At 38.6% G+C, this 22,609-nt stretch overlaps 1 protein-coding gene and 1 long non-coding RNA gene across 5 annotated transcripts in view; one reads left to right on the forward strand and one right to left on the reverse strand.

Annotated features, from left to right (window-relative positions):
• Positions 1-15,300, forward strand: part of CBFB (core-binding factor subunit beta) — a 55,772-nt gene extending 40,472 nt beyond the window's left edge. For 2 of the 4 annotated variants that reach the window (XM_028534739.2, XM_028534736.2), the window contains 2 exons: positions 1,567-1,662; positions 13,653-15,259. In XM_028534739.2, coding sequence (XP_028390540.1) covers positions 1,567-1,662; positions 13,653-13,721 — 165 coding nt within the window. In that variant the 3' untranslated portion in view covers positions 13,722-15,259. Of the gene's footprint in view, positions 1-1,566; positions 1,694-13,652 lie in introns of all 4 variants that reach the window. The other 2 variants (XM_028534738.2, XM_028534737.2) reach the window with 2 other exon arrangements.
• A 289-nt stretch (positions 15,301-15,589) lies between these two features.
• On the reverse strand, positions 15,590-19,867 carry LOC118497501. The gene is made up of 2 exons (XR_004900026.1): positions 19,430-19,867; positions 15,590-16,051 (listed from the first exon to the last, which is right to left on the reverse strand). It is a non-coding gene; the product is annotated as an uncharacterized LOC118497501 (long non-coding RNA).
• Positions 19,868-22,609: the final 2,742 nt, after the last annotated feature.

A 22,609-nucleotide genomic window follows, 5' to 3' on the forward strand; every position in this document is an offset into this window, starting at 1 on the left:
GTTGACACCTAGCTAAATAATAGAAATCCCTTGGGACTTGGGAACGGCATTCTTTTGCAGGTACTTCTGGCTTCTATAGTGCCTTCTGAGAAGACAGTAGGTATGTGTAATTATGTTTAGTCAAATGTGTAAGTTTTATAGATTCATGATTGTAAAATAATAGCTAGAACTTGTTAAATGCTGTCAGGTAGTGTGCTTAAACGCTTTTTAAATAGGTTATCTCATTTAACCTTCACAATGATCTCGCGAAGTATTCCGGAGGCTTAGAGAAATGAAATACCTTGCCCTGAGAGGTAAAGCTCGTAAATGCATCATAAGAATGGAAATTTGATATATCTTTTAATTTTAAGTTACAGACATTGTGTCAGTGAAACTTGTAAGAATAAACTCTACTCAGTGACAGAAGGTTTATCACACAGAACAAGACCTCCAACAGTACCTGGTCCAGACCTAGTATTATACTTAATTATAATCAGGACCTCTAGTCCTTTTATCTTCTTGCTGTACTATGTTCATTGTGCAGCTACATCCTTATTATGTTGCAAACTGACTGCTCTATCTGTGGGCATTGCATCATTTCTCATGAAGGAGGAAAAGTGAAATGTCCCTCAAATGACTTTTTAGAAGTCCTATTCGGTTGACTTATACTTCTATCCCATTGATTAAGAACTAAGTTACCTGGTCACCCCTTGTTGCAGTGAATCTAGGGAGGTGTATATTGATTACTTTTTTGGTATTGTTTTTGATCTTTTAGTTTCTCCAATTGTACCATAGAAAACCCTAGTATTAAGGAGGGCATGACTGCAAAGGTTGAACATCCTATGCTGTCGTCGGGGAACTTTTTTAAGTTGGAGGGTCTTGAGGTCAGGATATGGAAGCAGGAAGAGGCTTTAGGAGACGGTTGCAGTGATTTAGGTAAGAGATCAAAGGAGTCTGAATTAGGAAAACATTTGTAGGAATAAAAAGGAGACTAAAAATTTCAAAAATATGTAGGAGGTCTGATGGATGTAGGACTTGGTTGTTGGCTCTGTGGAGACAGGAGAGTGAACACTCAGAGGTGGCTCTGGTTTCTGGCGGAATTGAATGAGTGGTACCACCAACTGAGACTGAAGAAGGGGAAAGGTTAAATTGGTTGCCTTTTTAGACACAGTCAGTTTGAGGTATCTGGATTTCCTCGTGTGCAGTGCAGATTTGTCATATGTTAGAAGTATTATTTTCTTGATAATATGCCTTCGAATTACATTTACTTTTTATTGTCTGGAAGTTTTACTGACTTGATCACAATGTTGTTTTCTTCTTTTTGGATGGGGGTGAATAGGATAAGGTACAGAAAGAAAAGCGAAGAACGTTTTTAGTTGTTAGAATATAATTGAACTATTTCCAAGATGCGGCATAAAGCATAGAAATACTGAAGTTTTCTTTTTAAAGTAGCTCTAACATTAACTTTTTATAGTTTTGATGTTTAAGAAATTCTGTTATTTCCTTCCAAAAATAAAACACCCCATTTTGATTTTTTGAAATTACAAATTAAAATTAAAATATCTATTTCTTGTATTCTTCTGATAGCAGGAGGATGCATTAGCACAACAGGCCTTTGAAGAGGCTCGGAGAAGGACACGTGAATTTGAAGATAGAGACAGGTCTCATCGGGAGGAAATGGAGGTGAGAGTTTCACAGCTGCTGGCAGTAACTGGTTAGTACTTTCCCCCAAACTCTCAGGATTTATTGTGTGATGTTTGTTCATAATGTGTTTAATAGTTTTAAGTTTAATTTTGGCTTTCATTTTTTAAAATTTGTACTTTGTGGCTTTGTGTTAATTAAATGTAATTGCTATAAAGAAACTTACTCTTAATTTTAAGGTTGTACATGAATTTTTCATTTATTAGTCCTTATAAAAATCATTTAGCATGATATATATTTTCTCTTAATTCATTGATCCAAATATTTTATTGTTTCCTAATTATTTTTTTCAGGTTATTTGCTTAAAAATACCTTATTATCATAGAATATGTATTTTTAGAACATTATTAAAACTCTTTGGTCCCTGGCTGGTGTGGCTCAGTGGATTGACTGCTGACCTGTGAACCAAAGGGTCACTGGTTCGATTTCCAGTCAGGGCACATGCCTGGGTTGCGGGCTGGGTCCCCAGCGCGGGGGTATGTGAGAGGCAACCACACATTGATGTTTCTCTCCCTCTCTTTCTGTCACCCTTCCTCTCTGTCTAGAAATAAATATATCTTTTTAATGGTTAAGATGGTAATTTTGATGTTATGTGTATTTTACCACATTAAAAAAATTTAAGTCGGTATCATAATACAAGAAATGTGTGGATTTTGCATGCACAACATTTTGTGTACAGTGTTATCTAAATTAATATTAGAGAGAGAGTGTGTGTGTGTGTGTGTGTCTATACACACAAAGACTGGTTAAGAGACCGGACTCTAGAGCCAGACTGCAAGGTCTGAATCTGGATCTGCCATTTACTTTTGTCATCTCAGAAAGTTATTTCATCTTTCTGTGACCAAGTTTCCTCATCTGTAAAAGAGGGCTAAAAATCATGCCTACCTCATGCAGTCATTGTGAGGATTGAATGAGTAAATACACATGAAAGCACTTTTAGAGTATGTGGCACTGACTAGGTGTCAATGGCTATTACTGATGTTATTTCATGTATTTTTTCTACTACATTATAATTTTTCTAGAATAAAGGAAAAACTCAAGCCTACTCAGTGGTTAGTATATGAAATAGTGAACTCTACCCCCCCCCCCTTTTTTTTAAAGAGATGAAGGGACAGAGGGAGAGGAACGTTGATGATATGTGAGAAAGACATTAATTGGTCTCATGATTGATACTCCCCTTTGTCAATCAGTAAATATCCATATACGCTGATGGCAGCTGTGATGATGTTCCGAAGAATACTTAATTAGCTTAGTAGAGACAGGAAGAATATAATGCAATACATTTGTTTTCTTTGAGGCTTTTACAATATTTGTGATTGCACTTCCCACAACATTTTCTTTCAGAATGCTCATTATCTGTAATAGTAGGAAGTTTTTAAATGTATAATATGCATTTGTTATACTTTTGAACATTTTTGCTCATGTTGTTTGTCCTCTGGCCAAGAGTATACTTTTATAAATGTACTTGATAAATGTACTGTCCATTTATCAAGGCCCAGCTTAAATGTTATCTGTCAGTCCCTTCTCCTGTTTTCTTTATCATAATTAGCTCTTCCACTTTGTAGTTTCCAGAGCACTTCATACTTCTTTTATTGTATGTACTGGACAGTATGTCGGAACAATTATAAATGTGTCTGGTTTCCCCACTCTATTGTGATCCCCAGTGAGATGGGGACCCGGATTTTTTAGTCAACATACAAAGCGCTGTGACGGGTAGTGTGTAATGTTGAGTTGTCAAATGGAAATGGTCAAAAAAAGCTCCTTTCCTCCTTATCTGAAAGTCAGAGTTACAGGATAGCCTATAGGTTAAAGTAGAAAAATGCATGTTAGTGGTCTCTGGAGAGATTTAACATGTTTCTAATTAATTGGTTTATATTAATTATGTTGTTTATTAAGTAATGAACCCAACCGTGTTGTGCTGGACTCTGCATTAGGGACGAGGAAATAGACAGATGCAAATGCATGGTTTCTGTCCTTGAGCAGCTCTCGGTCTTGAGGGAAAAGAGATGTATAAACAGATAACTGCAGCCTTGTTTTAGCAGCAGCCATACACAGTGGAGAAGGGGAAGAGTGGCACTGTGGAGGATGGAACACTCACAGCTGCCTCTGTTGGGTGGTTTACAGGAGAAACACTTGCAGGGAGTTTGAAGGATGACTTGAGTTTGTTGACTGGACAAACTAGAGAGAACATTGTGTAGAAGGAACAGTATATGCTGGGGAGCGAAGGAGTAAGAGATCTTGTCATTTCAGAGGACATGATCGGTTTGTCTTTCTGGGACAAGCTAACATGGCCTTAAATGAATGTAAGAATTATTTTATAAAAAGTGTCCTTCGGCTACATTGTATTTGAAGCATAACTATTTAACAGTTAATGGAACGATTATTTAGGAAGTTGTATATATTTTGCTTTAAATAAAGTTCTAGATTGAGACTGAATTATCTTTCTAAAATGTTAGTTTGAGTGTTCTTATTTATAATGTTACTTGAGGAAAAATGTTTTGGTGTGTGAGTTTATATGTGTGTGTTTATGTTTGTGTATGAACAAAAATATAGTCTGTTGATGGAGGTGTCAAATAACTTATTGCACAGACAGATTGTTTCCAGTCGGGTGTATGTCAGGGATTTGAGAGTGTGGGCTTCATAGACGGGCCTGGTTGAGGTTCCTGCTCCATTACTTGCCAGTCTCTCTTGAGCTGGTTTTCTCATAGAAATTGTTGTGAAAGTTAAATAGGAAAACACTTGTAAAGCACTTGTTGCTTTAGTATGTATGGTGCTTGGTCTATGTATGTCTGCAGTAAATAGTAGATCTAAAGTACTTTAGCACTAAAAGCTCTACCACAGTGACAGTTCCAGTTAATTGAATTACCTGATTGCCAAGAACATCCTTTTAGTTCTCTCAAATGTATTAGGGCACTTTCCTTGCATTATGACCTGGAGCATAGAAAAATGGTTAGATTTTCTTCAATGATTTAAGATCCTGTAGTTCTTTATGTCAGTAATTTGAAACATCAGTTCTTGTAGAAAACTAGCATCTAGAAAATTAGACTGGAATTGGACTCCAGAGCTTGTGCTGTCAGTCACTTAGGGGAATTAGGGTATGCATGTGTTTTGACATTTTGCTTGTGTATATTTTGCTTCCCTTTTTATTTTATAGTATATTTTTTCAATTATAGTTTGCATTAATCTGTATTAGTTTCAGGTGTACAGCATAGCAGTTTAGACAGTCACATACTTTGCAAAGTGATCCCCCCAATATTTCAAGTATCCACCTTGCCCCATGCATAGTTATTACAGTAGTATTGACTATATTCCCAATGCTGTAATTTAAATCTCGGTGACTGGTCAGTAACTACCAATTTATACTTTTGCTTCCCTTTTTAAAAAATCCGTAACAAATTCCTTATGTCAGCTTTTTTTTTTCTTTTAAGATTTTATTTATTTATTTTTTTAGATAGAGGGGGATGGAGAGAGAAGGAGAGAAACATCAATGTGTGGCTGCCTCTTGCGCCGTCCCCTACTGGGGACCTGGCCCGCAACCCAGGCCTGTGCCCTGACTGGGAATTGAACCAGCGACCCTTTAGTTCGCAGGCCGGCCCTCAATCCACTAAGCCACACCAGCCAGGGCTCAGCTTATTTTCTTGCAGTTTACCTCTTTTTTCCTAAAAGGAGAATGTTAAAGAAAAATGTTTTCTCCCTGTAATTAAACGTCTGTAAGAGGCCTTAAGTCACAATTCTATAAAAAATTGTTACCTTACATTCATTTTAACATTCTTATTATAGTCGAAGAAACTGAGATCTCAAAAAAATTGACTCACTTTCTTTCAAATAGTTGGTTAATGGAAAGAAGAGTGAAGGCTTAAACCAGTTTTCTAACCAAAAAGTCTCCACAAATACAGGCTAGCACTGGGAAATGAATTTCCACACCACCCGTAAAGATGATTAAGCTGAAAAATGAAATCTGCCAGAAGGGGTTAGAAATTGTTTTGCCTGGAAAAGCTGAGGCAGAACATAATATAATGGTTCCAGTGGGTGGTCCTGATAGCCTGGCTAGAGACTGGATCCAAGGAGCGGTGGTAACCCGTGGGTGGCAGTAACCCAACAGTAGATGGTCCTTGGAAGCTTGAGATCCTGGCAGCACAGAGACTTAGGGATGTCCCACACCTGTTTGGATAACCTCTGTGGCGTCTGGTCCTGCCATGCTAAACTTGTAATGGTGGTGTTCATGAGCATTTGGTGTATGTGGAAAGTTGAAGTAGTACTCCAAGTGGTAGCAGCCCAAGGGGTTTGACTTTTGTCTGTGTCTTTTAACCTGAAATCACTTAGGAAGGTCATCGGGTATATTTTTATTTCACCATCTATAAAATTTAGAAAGTTTCAATCCATCATCCTTGGTAGGGTTTAATATTGTCTTTTTCATAATTTTTTCTTTTCTTTTTTTTTCTTTTTAAAAAATATTAATGACCTTTTTTAAATTAAAGATTTTATTTTTAGAGAGGGAGGAAGGGAAGGAGAGAGAGAGGGAGAGAAACACTGATGTGGGAGAGATTCATGGATTGGTTGGTTGCCTCTCACCAGCTCCCCACCCCCAAACCAGGCATGTGCCCTGACTGGGAGTCAAACAGGCAACCTTTCCATTTTCATGCTGGCACTCGATCCACTGAGCCACACCAGCAGGGCTCTTTTCTTCTTTAAAAAAATATTTTATTTGTTTATTTTTAGAGAGGGGAAGGGAGGGAGAAAGAGAGGGAGAGAAACACAGACCAGTTGCCTTCAATGCACACGCCAAAGTGGACCAAACCTACAACCCAGGCAGGTGCCCTGCCCAGGAGTCCAACCAGCGACCTTTTGCTTTGTGGAACAACATCCAACCAACCACACCAGTCAGGGCCTCTTTTTCTGATTTTTCTGCAAAAAGATATTTTAGTACTCGGGCACTTTCTTTACTTTTCACAGTAATGGCAGGCTGTCATTAATTTGGCAAATGAAAAACCATAGTGAAATGAAGAAACACTTTATTTTAGTAACCTTGTCCAAGTTACTGTTAAATCTTTGTTATATAAAAAGAAATTGATATGCAAAAAGGTACAGAACACTGGGTATAATATCTTACTACCCTGTGGTTATTTTTGAAAGGAATACATACACATATTTGTTTGAATGTGCATAGCCTCTCTGGTAGGAATTGTTAAGAAGCTGGAATTGGAAACTATGGAGGGGAAACTGGTATTTGGGGGCCATGTGGGAGGGTGATTACTTTTCACTGTTTATCTTTTGTACCTTTTAAATTTTGTGTCATGTGTGTCTATTACCTATTTAGAAAAGAAATAAAATTTGTTTTTAGTGTTAACACAGAATGATGAGAATAGAAGATTCTAGGACTTGGGTTCTGTATTCTCTGGCATGTAAGTTGCTTTAAAAAATGTAAAATCTGCCCTGACGGGTGTGACTCAGTTGGCTGGGCATCGTTCCACAAAGTGAAGGGTTGCCTGTTTGATTCCAGTCAGGGCACAGGCCTGGGTTGCAGCTTCAGTCCCCGTGTGTGCGAGAGGCAACCAAAATTTCCGTTCCTCACTTTCTCCCTCCCTTCCCTTCTCTCTAAAAATAAATAAATAAAATCTTTAAATAAATAAATAAAAATTTAAACTCTGAAATCCTTTCTCTGCTTGAAACTTCACACAGAACCCCAATATAAATAGATGTAGAGGTACGGCTCTGAGTGAAGCGGGTAGAGATTATTCTGGCCTCCCTCTCCAGTCCCTGTGGTGTTTTGGGGGAACCCAGTAGCTGAAAGCATTTAACTTGAGAACCTTTGATGTAGAAGAATGAACATGAGGTTTGTAATAGATTTCCCTGGTGGCAGATCCTACCACCACTACTTATTGCCATGTGACTTTGGGAAAGTCACTTATTCTCTTGAGCTTCATCTGTCAAACGGGCTAACACCCTCCTGGGTTGCTCCCTGGCTCAGTATCTGACATTTCACATTGGGGCTCGGTGCAAGCTGTTTTCTTCACCTCCTCATTCTGTGCACCTTTGCTCACAACATATCTGGAGTGGCAGTAAAGGTGGGTGTATTCTGACTTCAGATGGTATTTTGCTAAGCCACTTAAATTCTAGTTTTGTTGCCCTGGCTGGCGTAGCTCAGTGGATTGAGCGCGGGCTGCTAACCAAAGTGTCGCAGGTTCGATTCCCAGTCAGGGCACATGCCTGGGTTGCAAGCCATGACCCCCAGCAACCACACATTGATGTTTCTCTCTCTATCTCCCTCCCTTCCTTCTCTATAAATAAATAAAAATCTTTAAAATTTAAAAAAAAAAATTCTGGTTTTGTTTGCTTGTTTATTTTTTAACAATGAAGGGTTTTGAGCTTTTCTTGGTGCTTTGGAGGTAATGATAGTAATTACCTGGGGGTGAATAGTGACTGGGAAAAGGTACAAGGAGAACTTCCCAAATTTTGGTAATATTTCTTGATCTGGTTGCTACAACATGGGTATGTTCACTTAGCGAAAATTCAAGGTACATATTTGATTTGTGTACTCTTTCTGTATTTTAATAAAAAGTAGACTTTAAAAAAGAATAATTAAATTTCTTCTATAAAATTAAATTTCTTCCTCATTAATCCTTTTCCATTGCTCATTCTTAGTCTGAGTTCATAGTTCATTGTCCTGGTTCACTCTCACCTAATGCCTTTAGCCAGCACACGCCTCAGAAAGGCCCTGCCCATTCGGTGTCTGTTGCCACATAGAAGTAGCCCCGATGCCTTTTCTGCCTGAGAATTCTTCCATGATTTGAAAATGTTGACATGTTACCCATGGCAGCTCTCTTTGGGTTACATAGCTCTATAACTATATATAATTCAAATGCCTTACCTTTGACGTTTTTGAAGGGAGATTGAAGTTAATAAGGGACAGACTAAAGTATTTTGGGCATAGATAAATTGGAAAGATACTTTCCATCATCAGTTTGAGAGCAGTTTGCACACACTCACTCTGTCCAGAGGCAGCTTTCTCACCTTGATTGGCCTCTTAACCTAAAACTGTGATAGGGCACTGTTTGCTTTTAATTCAGCTGTGAAGTGACAGTGCTGAGGGAGATTTTCTCTATTATTATCTAGAAAATGGTTCCATTGGGTTAGGTTATAAAGCGTTAGCAAATAAATTGCTATCTTTAATGTCACAGAATGGGTAAATAATTATTGCTTATTCTACTTTAAAGAGTTTTAATGCAATGCAACAAATCATAGGAGAATTTTATGTGGAAACTATTTGGAAATAAAAACAGGCGAAAGGCTTTATGTGGTTTTTGTATTTGTATTTTGTATGTTTTTGGAGCCTTCTATTCTGTGTGGTCCAAGAAAAAATCCTAACCTTATTTATTTTAAATAACCACAGCCTTCAGTTTTCAAGTCAGTTAACTCTCATATTTGTGTAAAGACAAATTAACTGAAGAATCTGTCTATACTGGGCCTTTCTGAGGTGTGCGTCGGCTAAAGGCGTTAGGTGAGAGTGAACCAGGAATAGGAACTACGAACTCAGGCTAAGGATGAGAGTCAGGAGAGGATTGATGAGGAAGAGGATGCTAAGTCTGTTCTCTCTCACAGCCAGAGAGACAGCGGGAGAGAGTCTTAATTTGCTGTCTGTCATAGGAAACATACACTTTATTAAAATGTATTTTGTTTTAACCATGTTTTAGTTTATAAAACTTACTCTTAACTACAGGATGCAATTTTTTCTAACATTTGAGAAGTTTATATAGATAAATTGGAAAGTGCTAAGCAGCTTTGTTGTTAATGACAATAGCATGAGTACTGATTATGTGCCACGTGTGAGAAATGATGACATGACTGGATACACAACGATATTCCTTTACACTTGACTCTTAAATGATCAAGGGGTATCTTCATTTTGAGGAACTGAGGCTGAGAAAGAATGAAGAGCTTGTCTGAGATCACATAGCTAAGGTGGTAGAGCCATCCCCATCCAAGTCCAGTAATGTAGATTATTTTCCCTATCTTTTATTTTTAAATACCACTTTATATTTTAAGTATTTGTGAAGTGATATACTTTTATAAGAATTATATTTTTGACATTCCTGTTAGACTGGCTTTTGTAGTCTCTTTATTTGATGGGTATTTATAATTATCTGCCAACTTGGTTTTTTTTTTTTACCTTTTTAATAATGAATCTGGGGAAAGTACATTCTTTCCTTTCATATTGGAACCTAAAATTTTTGCTTTCTTCTCCATCCTTAGAAATGGGGAGAAATAGCAGTGAAAGCTAATTAACAGTAATGCTAATTGGGTGTTAAAAGTTCATCTTCTCCTGAGGTCTCACTGCCACCAGCTAACTGTGTAATCTTAATGGAATCACTTAACCTTCTTGGGCTCTCAGTCTAATCATCTGTAAAATGAGAGTTGAACCAGATCTCTGAAGTACTGTGATGCTCTAAAATTGTATAAATCTGTGTTCTTTTAGCCAAATGTCAAACGTAAAACCATTAGAAAGTATCTGGACATGGTATACATTCAATAATTTGTGGCTATTTTTAACTATCACGGCAATCTGTCATGAAGAATATTCATGCTACCCTGACTGGTGTAGTTCAGTTGGTTGGGCATCACTCCACAAGACGAAGGGTTGCCGGCTCGATGCCTGGTCAGGGCACATGTGTAGGTTGCAGGTTTGGTCCCAGGTCAGAGCACCTACGAGAGGCAACTGATTGATGTTTCTCATATCAATGTTTCTCTCCCTCTCTTTCTTCCTCCCTTCCCTTCTCTCTAAAAATAAAATCTTTAAAAAAATGTTCATGCCAATTTGATGATCTTGACAATAAAGAATGGAAGTCAACCAAGAAATTTTACTCTTTTTAATTTTAGTTGTTGCTACTCTTGGCTACTTCTGCATAGCCCTGACCAGTAGGGAAAACTCCTAACACCTGATGACTTTTTGTCTCTTGACATTTTTTTTAGATGGGAAGGGAGAGAGAAAGAAAGAGAAAAACATTGATGTGAGAGAAACATTGATCGATTGTCTTTTATACATGCCTCAACTGGCAACTAAACCTGCAGCCCAGGGGAAAATTGAACCAGCGATCTTCACTTTGCAGGATGATGCCCAACCAACTGAGCCACACCAGCCAGGGCTATCTCTTCATTTTAAATTCATGCCATGGTTGACTCCTAGAAATTGTATTTGCCTTGTTTCTTGGTCATATATTAAAAGAAAGAAAACTGGAACAACTGGTAGAAAGAGATCTGTACTAAAATCTACACTAATTCTTTATAAATATTAAAGATGTAATTGTATTCTAAAAAGGCTCATGGGTATCTGCTTTCTATTAAAACCCTGTTCTGAAAAACTTAATAAATAGTTAGAACCAAGGGTCTATGTGTATTGACTAGGGAGAAAGAAACTAGAAATTATGGACTTTGTGCTTTTAGAATAATTGAGTTCAGAGTTTCTTCACCATCATCCAGTTAGGGTTATTACCCACAAAAGAATTCCTCCTGAAACATCCATCCTCCATTAGAAAACTGCCGCGGTAGAAAGCATTGCTTCTCGAGACAGCTCATTCATTTGTTGAATTTCAGTCCTGTGGAAGCTATTTCGCTGAACCTAAACATGTTTCTGTATTTGTCTCCTTCATGTGAGCGCCCATACATCTTCCTTTCTAGCATTCAATTTCCTCCCAGTCTGCCAGATGTCTCATCCTTTCCTCTTCTGCTCTCACTGATACTCCGTCAGACTTCTCTTTTTTTTTTTTTTTTTTTTTAGATTTTTATTTATTTATTTTTAGAGAAGGAATGGGGTGGGGGGAGAGAGAGAGAGAGAGAAACATCAATGTGCGGTTGCTGGGGGTCATGGCCTGCAACCCAGGCATGTGCCCTGACTGAGAATCGAACCTGTGACACTTTGGTTTGCAGCACGCACTCAATCCACTGAGCTACGCCAGCCAGGGCTGGACTTCTCTTTTAATTTTCCTATTCTTGACCGTCCTTCACAGTGTCTTCCTCATTCTTTCTTAACAATGTAAATAGAAACTAAAAACACAAGTAAAGAGCAAAAAAACTTTACTCTCTATGCATTTACCAAAAATAGAAACAAACCAACCCATGGCAACCTGTGTACAGATAGCCATGACCAGGGAGAACTTTAGCTGCTGATGACTGACTGTTCTTTGTACTCTTTTGGAGCCATCCCATTATTAAAATAATCTGAAAATTACTTTTACCTCAAGACAAAAGCTGAAATACCATTTTCACAAAGTATCTTTGGTAGATTTGTAGTGATTTATAAATATGTGATTAGGATTGATTTTTCTCAGTGTTTCTTCATTGCTCAGCCCCTTTTCTCACCTTCATTGACCGAAACCAGATACTCAAGTCATTATCTTTGATTTTGCAGAATTGATCTGTCCCTACACTACATTGAGCATTGATTCTGTATGGAACATAAATTGTTTTCCTGATCCATATGTATACCATAGCTCTTTCAGCCTATAAGCAAGTGGCATAACTTTAACCTGACTAGTTAATTAAAAGGAATGTGCTAAAATTTAGTCATTGTACAATTTACTAATAAAAAATAGTTAAGTTCTGCTAGAGGAATATATAAAAATTTGTGAGAAAGATTACTGAAGGTAGTGGTGGGTTTTATTTGATTTATTTAAAGTGAATAAAGCAGTGTCATTTCCATGTAAACAACATAACCCTCTTAAGAAGAGATGACATAGCTGGAGCTTCTTACTGAATTTGATCTTACAGTACAAGTGTGACTTGTTGAGATGTTTCTTTGAAGGTCAAGAATGCTCTAACCACTGTTTTAGATATTAAGAATTAAAATCAAGCCCTGACTGGTATGGCTCAGTGGATTGAGTTTGGCTTACAAACTGAAAGGTGGCCAGTTTGATTCCCAGTCAGGGTACACACCTGGGTTGTGGGCTGGGTCCACAGTTGAGGGCATGCAAGAGGCAACCAATTGATGTCTCTCTCACACATCAGTGTTTCTCTCCCTTTCTCCCTCCCTTCCCCTCTGTAAAAATAACTAAAATATTTTTTAAATTTTATTTTTAGAGAGGGGAAGGGAAAGAAACATCAGTGTGTGGTGCACCAAGGACTCTAATTTTACATTTCTCTTTTTGCTTTTGAGACAATACTTTATCCATAGTGATTCTGGATTTTGTTTCTTTTTTTCCTAAGATGTTATTTATTTCTTTTTAGAGAGAGAGAAAGGGAAGGAGAGAGAGAAACTGCAATCGGTTGCCTCTCATACTCACCCAAATGGGGACCTGGCCCACAACCCAGGCATGTGCCCTAACTGGAAATCGAACTGGTGACCTTTCAGTTTACAGTTCAATGTTCAATCCACTGAGCCACACCAGCCAGGGCTGCATTTTATTTTGTGAGGCATGGAGATTTTTAGTTCGAGCTCAGGTGGCAGAGAAGGAATTAAGTAAGAAATGAAGTTCACTGTCTTTTTCAACCATTTTTCTTCATCTGTAAAATAGATAAATAATAGCAACTATATTATGGATGCTTGGCAAGGATTAAATTAGTTCATTATTGGAAAAGTGCTTAAAACTGTGCCAAGTGTATAGTTGGTGCTCATAAATGTCAGCTATTACTAAAAGGGAAAGTTTGCTTCTAAGGTGATTGGATGATATGCTAAAGTTAAACCTTTTAGTCCCAAAACAGTAAATGTATCAATAGATTAATTGTTCTTTTATACATGGTACATATTTCAATAATGTTCTTTGAATATGAGATTTCTATTCGTTTGTTTGTTTTTTAATGAAACTTTAGCCAAATATTTCATACATAATTTAAATAGCTATTTTTCATCTTACATGTGGAGAGATACTGGCTGAAAATACTTTAGTTGCAAACTTTTCTTGTGTGCTATTGTCTTTTGTTTATCTAACACTTTGATTTTCAAACATGTTTTGACCACACACTATGATTTTTTGTCATTTCAGGCAAGAAGACAACAAGACCCTAGTCCTGGTTCCAGTTTAGGTGGTGGTGATGACCTCAAACTTCGTTAATTAGTAGCACAACAGATGTGCTCCCCAATCTTTACATATACATTGTTTCTAGTCAGCAAAAATAATTGATTAAAAGACCAGAAACTGTGATAACTGGAGGTACTACAGTCTATTTCTTAACCTTAGGCAGTAACAAGACATCACAAACTGCCATGGTTTTGCACTATGATTATACCTGCATTTCTAATTTTGTATGCATGTAGCCAGTAATAATTTTAATTTTTTTCTATGCAAGCTTACCTTGTTGGCATTATTTTAGTGAGTTGAAACTATATACTTGTAAAGCTCTTTTTCCCCTCCATTTTAATTTAAAAGTTCATGTCATTTAAAAACAAGTCAAGAAATTTCGATTTTTATCACAGGTTTTTTTCCCTAATCAGTTTCTCTAATTTTTCTTTTTTTGTGATTTTAGATGTGTTGGTTATACAGCTTCACTTCAGTTAGGCATTCTGGGTTTTTGTTTTGTTTTCCCCCATTTTCTTTTGTGTGTTTTGTTTTTTGTTTTTTGTGTTTTTTTGGTCTATGGCATCTTAAAACTGCTGATACGTTTGCATTATTTACAAGCTAAAAACCCAGTAGCATAGAGCTGTCTGCCACAGCCTTCTACCAAAGTTTACAGTTGTTAAAGTTGCAGTATCCTTTTAAATGTTGATAATCAGCTCCTTTTCTTTCCTTTTTAAACATAAAAGTTTTTAATTGGCATTAACTCTAATCTTCCCTAATCTTTTTGAGATTTTGTTTCATAATCATGAGTTTCTGTGGAGATATTCTCCATAGATAATAATATTCTACTGAAATGCCTAAAGAAGTCACAGGCTGGCTTCTGTTTTATTCAGGGATTTTTTTTTTTAAGTCATTCAGAAAAGGGATACTGGAGCTTCTTCATATATGTAACAGCATATTAAACTGGAGACAGTGATGAATCAGCTACAAGGGTGATAATGTTTTAAAATCATGTTTAAGATATTTGCTTTTATGTGTATTTTATAATGCATGCTTTTGTAAAAACAATGCTGGGTGATAAAAGATTAGTCTTAGAGAGAAAATGTTCATCTGTGCAGATAATACATTTTCTTCCATTAATTATTATGAAAACAAATTACAGGTTATATATGGTATTTTCCAAAAGGACTATTAATAGAACCTTTTGAGATGAATTAGTATGAGAATACTTTTTAAATAGGCTCACTGTCAAATTGAATGCAACTTTTTTTTTTTTAATACAAGACTGGAAAAAAGTGCTAAGTCATTTGGTACCTCCTTACAAATATTTTTCATGGTCACATTCATTAAATGTTACTACATTTCTGAATTTTTGCAAAAATGTATTTTATCATAATAGAATGGCATTATTTTAAAGAGTTTGAAAAACTGACATGGTCAGTTCAAATGAATTGAAGTCTGAATAAGGTCATTGCATTTAAAACATATATATATACTTGATTGATGAGGAAGGTGTGACTTTCATTGTATATAGGTCTTATAACTCATAAACATATCCTGTATCTCAGAATAAAAATGTTTGTTATATATTTGAAGTCATGCATGGTAAGGAGTGTGTTTAAATTGTTATAAACAGTAATACATCTAAAAGACCATGCTGATCTTGTGTATCTAAGTACTATAAATGAATTGGTTGCTATTTGGTGTTGTACAGCTCACATGTTTACACACTCAGTGCCCTAACATCCCCTGAGGGAATCGCCTTTTAAGTGGTCCTTACAGTGGTGTTTTAAGGTTACTTTCTCACAGAGCTCCTTGGTTTTTGACTTCTGCACTTAAATTTTTTTTAATAACGTGATGATGATGATGATGATGATGGTACATTTTTCTCTGTTGCTTCTAGCTAAGGGCTTTTAGTCCACCAGTAACTACGATCAAATGTTATTAAATGTTAATGTTGCCATTCTGTAAATACTGAATTTTTCCTGTCATTTAGCACAATGCTGCTTCCATCTGTCTTAATGCTGGCATTAAGATCATGAGCCCTTTTTCTCTGATAGTGCAGGCTTTGGAGCTACTTTTATTAAGTTATTGATGCAATTCGATATTTTCCCATAATCTATATTTAAACAGAATTACATCATTGCGTCATCTTTTCTAAATTCATCTCCATTAAAACTTGCCTTAACCTACCAGATTGCTTTTGCCACCATTAGCCATAATGTGTGTTTGTATGTTTAATTTACTTTCACAATAAACTTCTGTGCAGTGAAAACGGGGTCTTGGCTTTTTATTGTCATAATCTAAAAATTTCTGTTCTAGTGTTCATTATGACATGAAGATTGATTTTGTTGTTTCTGAACAGTTCTTTCATCCTGCTTTGTAACCTTAAAAAAAAAAAAAACAGTGGTATCTAGTGGTTATTTCTCCTAATTCCAAAGAAAACCTGTAATGTAAATATCACAAAGAATCCTAATTTCCCAGTGTATGTTATGGTTTTCAAAACATCTGGCTTAATTTACCCACCCAATGAGATATGACTGTAGAGTAGAGCCATCATCTTGCGGGGGTGAGGGGGGGAGAATTCCAAGAATTACATATCCAAATTAGTACCATCTTTTAAGCTAGTCATTTTAGCAATATACACTTAACTTATGTGGTGTTATATCAAACATTCTAAGGACTTTTCTTGGCCTGGAAACAGGTATTTGGATATTCTCATTTTGGGCTGCTTGGGAAAAGTACCTTACTTGATTTACACTTTATTTGGCAATAAGCTTTTTTAAACCATAAGCTGTTCTATGAATATTCCATTGCTGCATAACACACTGCCCCCAAACTTAGGAACTTAAAACAATAAATATCATGTTATAGATTCTATGGGTCAGAAATCTGGAAGAAGCTAAGTTCAGTGGTCTGGTCCAAGACTCTCTCAAGGTTAAGATTCAAATTGCCAGCCAAGCCTTATGACTATAAAGTCATCTTAAGGCTTGACTATGACTGAAGGATCCCCTTCCAAGCCCACCCATGGTCATTGACTGGCCTCAACTTCTTGCAGACCATTGGATGAAAGCCCTTGATTCCTTGCTAGGTATTGGGATGGAGACCTTCATGTGAGCGTTTCCACAGGGCAATTCACAGCTTGGCAGCTGCCTTTTCCCAAAACAAGTGATCTGAGGAAGACTGCATGCCCATAATGAAAGCCACAGTCTTTATTTATTTATTTATTTATTAAGATTTTATTTATTTATTTTAGAGAGGGAAGGGAGGGAGATAGAGAAAGAAACATCAATGTGCGGTTGCTGGGGGGTCATGGCCTGCAACCCAGGCATGTACCCTGACTGGGAATCGAACCTGCAACACTGGTTCGCAGCCTGCGCTCAATCCACTGAGCTATGCCAGCCAGGGCTAAAGCCACAGTCTTTAATAACCTAATCTTGGGTTGCCATATTCTATGTTAGAAGTAAGTCACTTGGTCAGGCCCACGCTCAAAGGGTGGAATATTAAACTTCATCTCTCAAAGGGAGGGATGTCAGAGTTTGTGGACATTTTTAGAACCACCACAGCGTCAGCCCTGGCCAGGTTGTTCGGTTAGAGCGTCCTCCCAATACTCCAAGGTTGTGGATTTGATCCCCTCTTGGGGAACAAGCAGGGAGCAACCAATGAATGTGTAAGTAAGTAGAACAAGTTGATGTGTATATCTAAGTGAAAAAATAAAATATTTATTTTTAAAGTTAATTGATTTTTGGAGGGAGAAAGGGAAAGAAACATTGATGTGCCAGAGAAACACGGAAGCATTTGGGATCTGCTCTCTCACACCCCCAACGGGACCAGGAACCTGGGCCCAGGCCAAAATCCAGGCACCCACCACCACCTGGAATTGAACAAGTTACCTGTGGGTTTGCAGGACAATGCCCAACCCACTAAGCCACACTAGCCAGGGAGGGAAGAATTAAACCACAGCTGTATTACCACATCTATATGTATATACAAGACAACATCAGTGTTTTGATCTTCCAAATGTTTTTTAAAGATAAGCTTTCATTCCTTTGCAGGCAGATCTCAAGGCACGATTCCCCCTAGATAGCATCACTTTCTTGCATTGCCACCCTATATACATACATATATAGCCTTTCAAAAATGTTTCAAGGCTAGAAAATTTGAATCGTAGGGTAGGATCACGAGTAAAGGTGGCAGTTCAGTTTAACTATATAGGATAATCAGGCAAGTCACTGTACTAGTCAACTTTAGAATAAGCAACTTACAGTTAATGTTTTATTTGCCTTATTCAGGTCAGGAACATTGGGAAATGTGAGTAGATCAGATAGAGGGAAATTTTTTATTAGAGACGATAATCCATATCCACGATTCCAATATGGTAGCTACCAGCCACATGTGGCTATTGAGCATTTGAAATAAGGCTAGTACAACCAAGAAACAGAACTTTTTATTTTTAAAATTTTAAAGCTCAGGCAGTGTTAAATATTTTTCTGTTAAACAAAACTTTGTTTTAAGAGGGCTACATTTTGCTTAAACTTTTGAAAATTTAGTGTCTGGGTTAGAGATGAACTGCTAATGTAAAATACCAAATAGCAAAGATCCAGTACCCCCCCCCCAAAAATTAGGATATTTTACTAATTATTTTGATTACATGTGAATATTTTTATATACTGAGTTAAAATAGTTTTTGATAGATTAAATAAAATATATTTAAGTTTTATCCTTTTAATATTGCTACTACTGATTTTTAATTGCATATATTGATTGGCTCACATCAACATTCAGATTTTGAGTGGGCAGAGGACATAGATCATACAACAAAAGGAAAAATAAAAATATTCAGGCTTACTATTACTCTTTTTATGGGGCTTTTGTTGTTTGTTTTTTTAAGATTAAAACAAAGTATGATTACTCTCTAGGATCATTTAGGAGGGGGAATGTATATTCAGTGCCCAAAACAGACATAGTCTCTGACCTCAGAGGACCTACAGTCAGCTCAAAAACTGACCAAAAGCAGTAATAACGTTTAAGTTATTGGAAGTACTGGCTGTTACAGGGTACATCTAACATGGTCAGGGTGGTAAAAAAAAAAAGGCTGCTTTGAGACATTTGAGCTGAAATCTGAAGGGTGGCAGACACTATGCCAGCAAAGAGAAGGTGACAAGTATTATAAGTAGGCAGGCCAAGAGCATGGCCACGTTTGAGAAACTAAGCAGTTGAATGTGCCTGAAACATGGAATGGAGTGGGCTGCAGCGGTTAGATGAATCTTAAAGGGTGTACAGAGAGAGGTCAGGGTGAGGGTTGCAAGCAGTGCTGGGTGGGCTTTTCCAGTCATGTTAAAATGTTTGGCCTGTTTTCCAAGGGCAAACTTGAAGCCATTGATAGGTTGTGAGTTTGAGGGAATGGGATCTTGATAAAGCTCCTTTGAGTTGATTGGAAAGAACAAAACTAGCAGAATGTCAGTCCCGCTAATCATATGGTTACAAAGATTAAGGATGGTTTAGTGAGCATTGGAGACATTTCTGACCGGAGAAGCAAGTACAAGAGGCATAACTGATAATTTTCCCAGTTTTTCTTACCATGATTGGCTGGTGGCATTGCCTTAAAACCCCCAAATTTTTATTGGCTTAAAGACATCTCTTATTTGCTAAATACTCATCAGTGGTTGACCTAAGCTGACAGAGCAGTCACTGGAACATTGTCAGCCATGTGACAAAGCCAAGAAGACAGTGTAATGAAAAGGGCAATGGATTTTAAAACCCACCTGAAATTGACACACATGACTTCTGTTTACATTTTATTGGAAGTACAAAATGACAGGGCCATGTCCAACTTCACCTGGGCAGGGAACTGCAGTCCTACTATTTCCCCAGGAAAGAGTCAAAATATTTATGAATAGCTCTAATGATTAGAGCTACAGCCACCCCCCCTTTTTTCCTGTGTCTGGGGGTGGGGTCAAAGATTCTGTGTTTTAATGTGTATCCTATCCATGGATGCAGTTAGCCTCTTACTTTCAAAGTGTTTTGTTGTTGTTTTTTTTTCACCCTGACAAATGCAACCAATAGTAACCATAGTACTAAGATTCTGTTTTCTAAGCTTTTTACCTAGGGCTTCTCACCTAGGACTTCAAACTTAGTACATTCCTGCCTTCTAAGTTATCACGTGACACTTTTGTTTTAAATCCTCAGCCAAGGACAAGCTTATTGAGGGAAAGAGAGGGAGGATGGGAGGGAGGGAGAAAGAAATACCAGATTTGTTGCCTCTTGCACATGCCCCAACTAGGAACCAAACCTGCAACCCAGGCAGGTACGTGCTTGGGAATTGAACCTGAGACCTTTTGGTTTATGGGACGATGCTCTGAGTCACACAGGCTAGGGCACATGTGAGCTTTCACAGAAGTATTAGTATCCTCCCAGTCTTTAATGTTAGTTTCCCCAGGCTCTTTCCTGTCTGAGTGACATCACCATCTATCAGCTACCCAACCTGGAAACTTGTGTTTTGATTCTTGACTCTTCTCCCTCATATCCTACATCCAACCTGTAGATTCTGCCAATGAACTCCATCATTTCTGTCACTGTTAGAATTTTTAAAAATTTGTTACAAAGCATTTACCTGTAAGTTAGACACTCCTGTAAGTGAAGTCCTCCTAACACATCTTTGAGGTATGATCATTTTGTTTCTGTTTTTTTAAAGATTTTATCTTTTTTTAAAGATTTAATTTATTTATTTTTAGAGAGGGAAGGGAAGGGGAGAGAGAGAGAGAGAGAGAGAGAGAGAGAGAGAGAGAGAGAGAGAGAGAAACATCAATGTGCAGTTGCTGGGGGTCATGGCCTGCAACCCAGGCATGTACCCTGACTGGGAATCGAACCTGCGACACTTTGGTTCGCAGCCCGCGTTCAATCCACTGAGCTACGCCAGCCAGGGCGATTTCATTTATCTTTAGAGAGAAGTGAAAGGAGAGAAACATTGGTGTGCGAGAGAAACATAAATTGGCTGCCTCTTGCACCACCCCCTACTGGGGACATGGCTTAAAACCCACACATGTGCCCTGACTGGAAATCGAACCAGTGACTTTTCAGTTTGCAGGCTGGTTGGTACTCAATCCATGAGCCACACCAGCCAGGGCTGAGGTATGATCATTTTACAGATGAGGAAACAAAAGCATGGAGAAGTGAAGCATTTTGCTCAAGGCACAAAACTCTTAAATGGCAGGACTGGGATTCAAATTCTTAATCCATGTGCTTAACCACTATCTGACCTGAGTCTGTCCATCCAATTTTTTTTTGGCTTAGACCGCCTTGATGACTGCCTGTGCTCTCTAAATACACTCTTTTATCAGTCCACCAGCGCCGAGTTCAATATTTCTGAACATCCCCACCCTCCATCTGGAGGAGGGGCTCTCATATTCTCCCAAACTGGCCTTCTTTTCTGAGGCACTTCCTGTTTCTACTTGTACACCAACCTTTGGCCTATGGCCTCCTCTCAGACCACCATCCCAAAGCTGTCACATGACTCCTGACAAAAACCCGGGTGGATCACAATTAAGCCAAAGGTTTGGGGATAGCACATGGAGCAAAGACAACCGTTTGTTGACTGACATTGTTCACAGAAACCTACCTGCCTATTAACCCAACAGGGGCCTCTCCAACCTTGTTCTTCCTGTTTCTTGAGTTTTCCAAACTAAAAATCCATCTAACATAGTTATTTAGAGTGTGTGGCTTTCTTTCTCTTTGTCTTTCCTCTGCCATACCCCACCCGACCTGTCCCACCCAACTTTATTTACCAGAAATAAGTTTCTCCAAATGTTTTTTGAACAGAATAATTCCTTGTCCGATTGGATTTGAGTTCAATTCAGACATTTTGACTAAAATGACTCCTAAACAACCTTTTTCTCCACGCCCCCCAAGGTCTTCTTACCACGCCATGTAGCCAGCTGCCCAACTAACTTTTCCTAAACGCAAAAACCCTACTAAAAACCTTCAAGGGGCAATGCAAAAGAAAGAACTCTACCACCTAGGACCACAAGACCTCTTTAACCTGTCTGGGCCGCATTTTTTCGCCTGTAAATGAGGTACAGACTTACGTCTCTGGGAGGCTGTAAAGGCTGAAGTCCAGAAGAGACCTGATTGCCTTTTATGTTTGGCCTGGGCCAAAAGCTCAGGCTGAACAGGTTAAATGAATCCCCTCTCCGACTTGTAGATGAGAAATTGAGGCACAAAGAGCACTAGAAGTTTGGTCTAGACCACACAGTGTTGGCGGCAAAGCTAGTTCTGGCTTGAGTCTGAGCTACAGCCGCGACCTCGGGTCGCGGCCCCTAAGGTAGGGGAGTTGGAGAGGAATTGCGCACATCTATTTGTGGTCAGCCGGGAGGCCCAGGCTAGCTCACCCCCCTTTTATCTATTCCTCTCCCCCAACTCCCGCCCCCCCCCCCGCCCCCCGAAACTGAACACATAGAATAGAACACTCCGCACTCGCTTTGAGTTCTAACCGAGCCCCAGGAGAGGCCGGGTAGGGAAGGAGCCATTCCTGGACAAAATAGAGGCAGCTGCAGCTGGCGTCAGTCTCGGCCCAAAGCGGGGATGGGTGTGCGCCCGCGGGCCCCGGTGCTCCGCGTCCTCCCTCCCTCCTTACTGGGCCTCAGACGGTGCGCCTCCGAAACTCGCTCTTTCTCCCACTGAACGTGTGGGACGTACGTGTAGACGGCAGATGGGGGTTGTATAACCATGTCACATGTTGTGTTGCGTGGTGCACACATCCCTGTTTAGATGTGTGAAATGCGTGCGGCGGTGTGCAGATGTGGGGAATGACGGAGTACAGGATTCCTCATCCCTGCTCTCCCTGAGGAGACTGCCAGGCCTCGGGCTGTCAGAGCAGCCCGACCCGCAGTGTGCGCGTGCGCCACTCCGCCTTCGGCTCCTCCCCTGCGACTGAAACCCCGCCTCCG

This window comes from Phyllostomus discolor, chromosome 12, assembly GCF_004126475.2.
Source record: "Phyllostomus discolor isolate MPI-MPIP mPhyDis1 chromosome 12, mPhyDis1.pri.v3, whole genome shotgun sequence".
NCBI classification, from domain to species: domain Eukaryota; kingdom Metazoa; phylum Chordata; class Mammalia; order Chiroptera; family Phyllostomidae; genus Phyllostomus; species Phyllostomus discolor.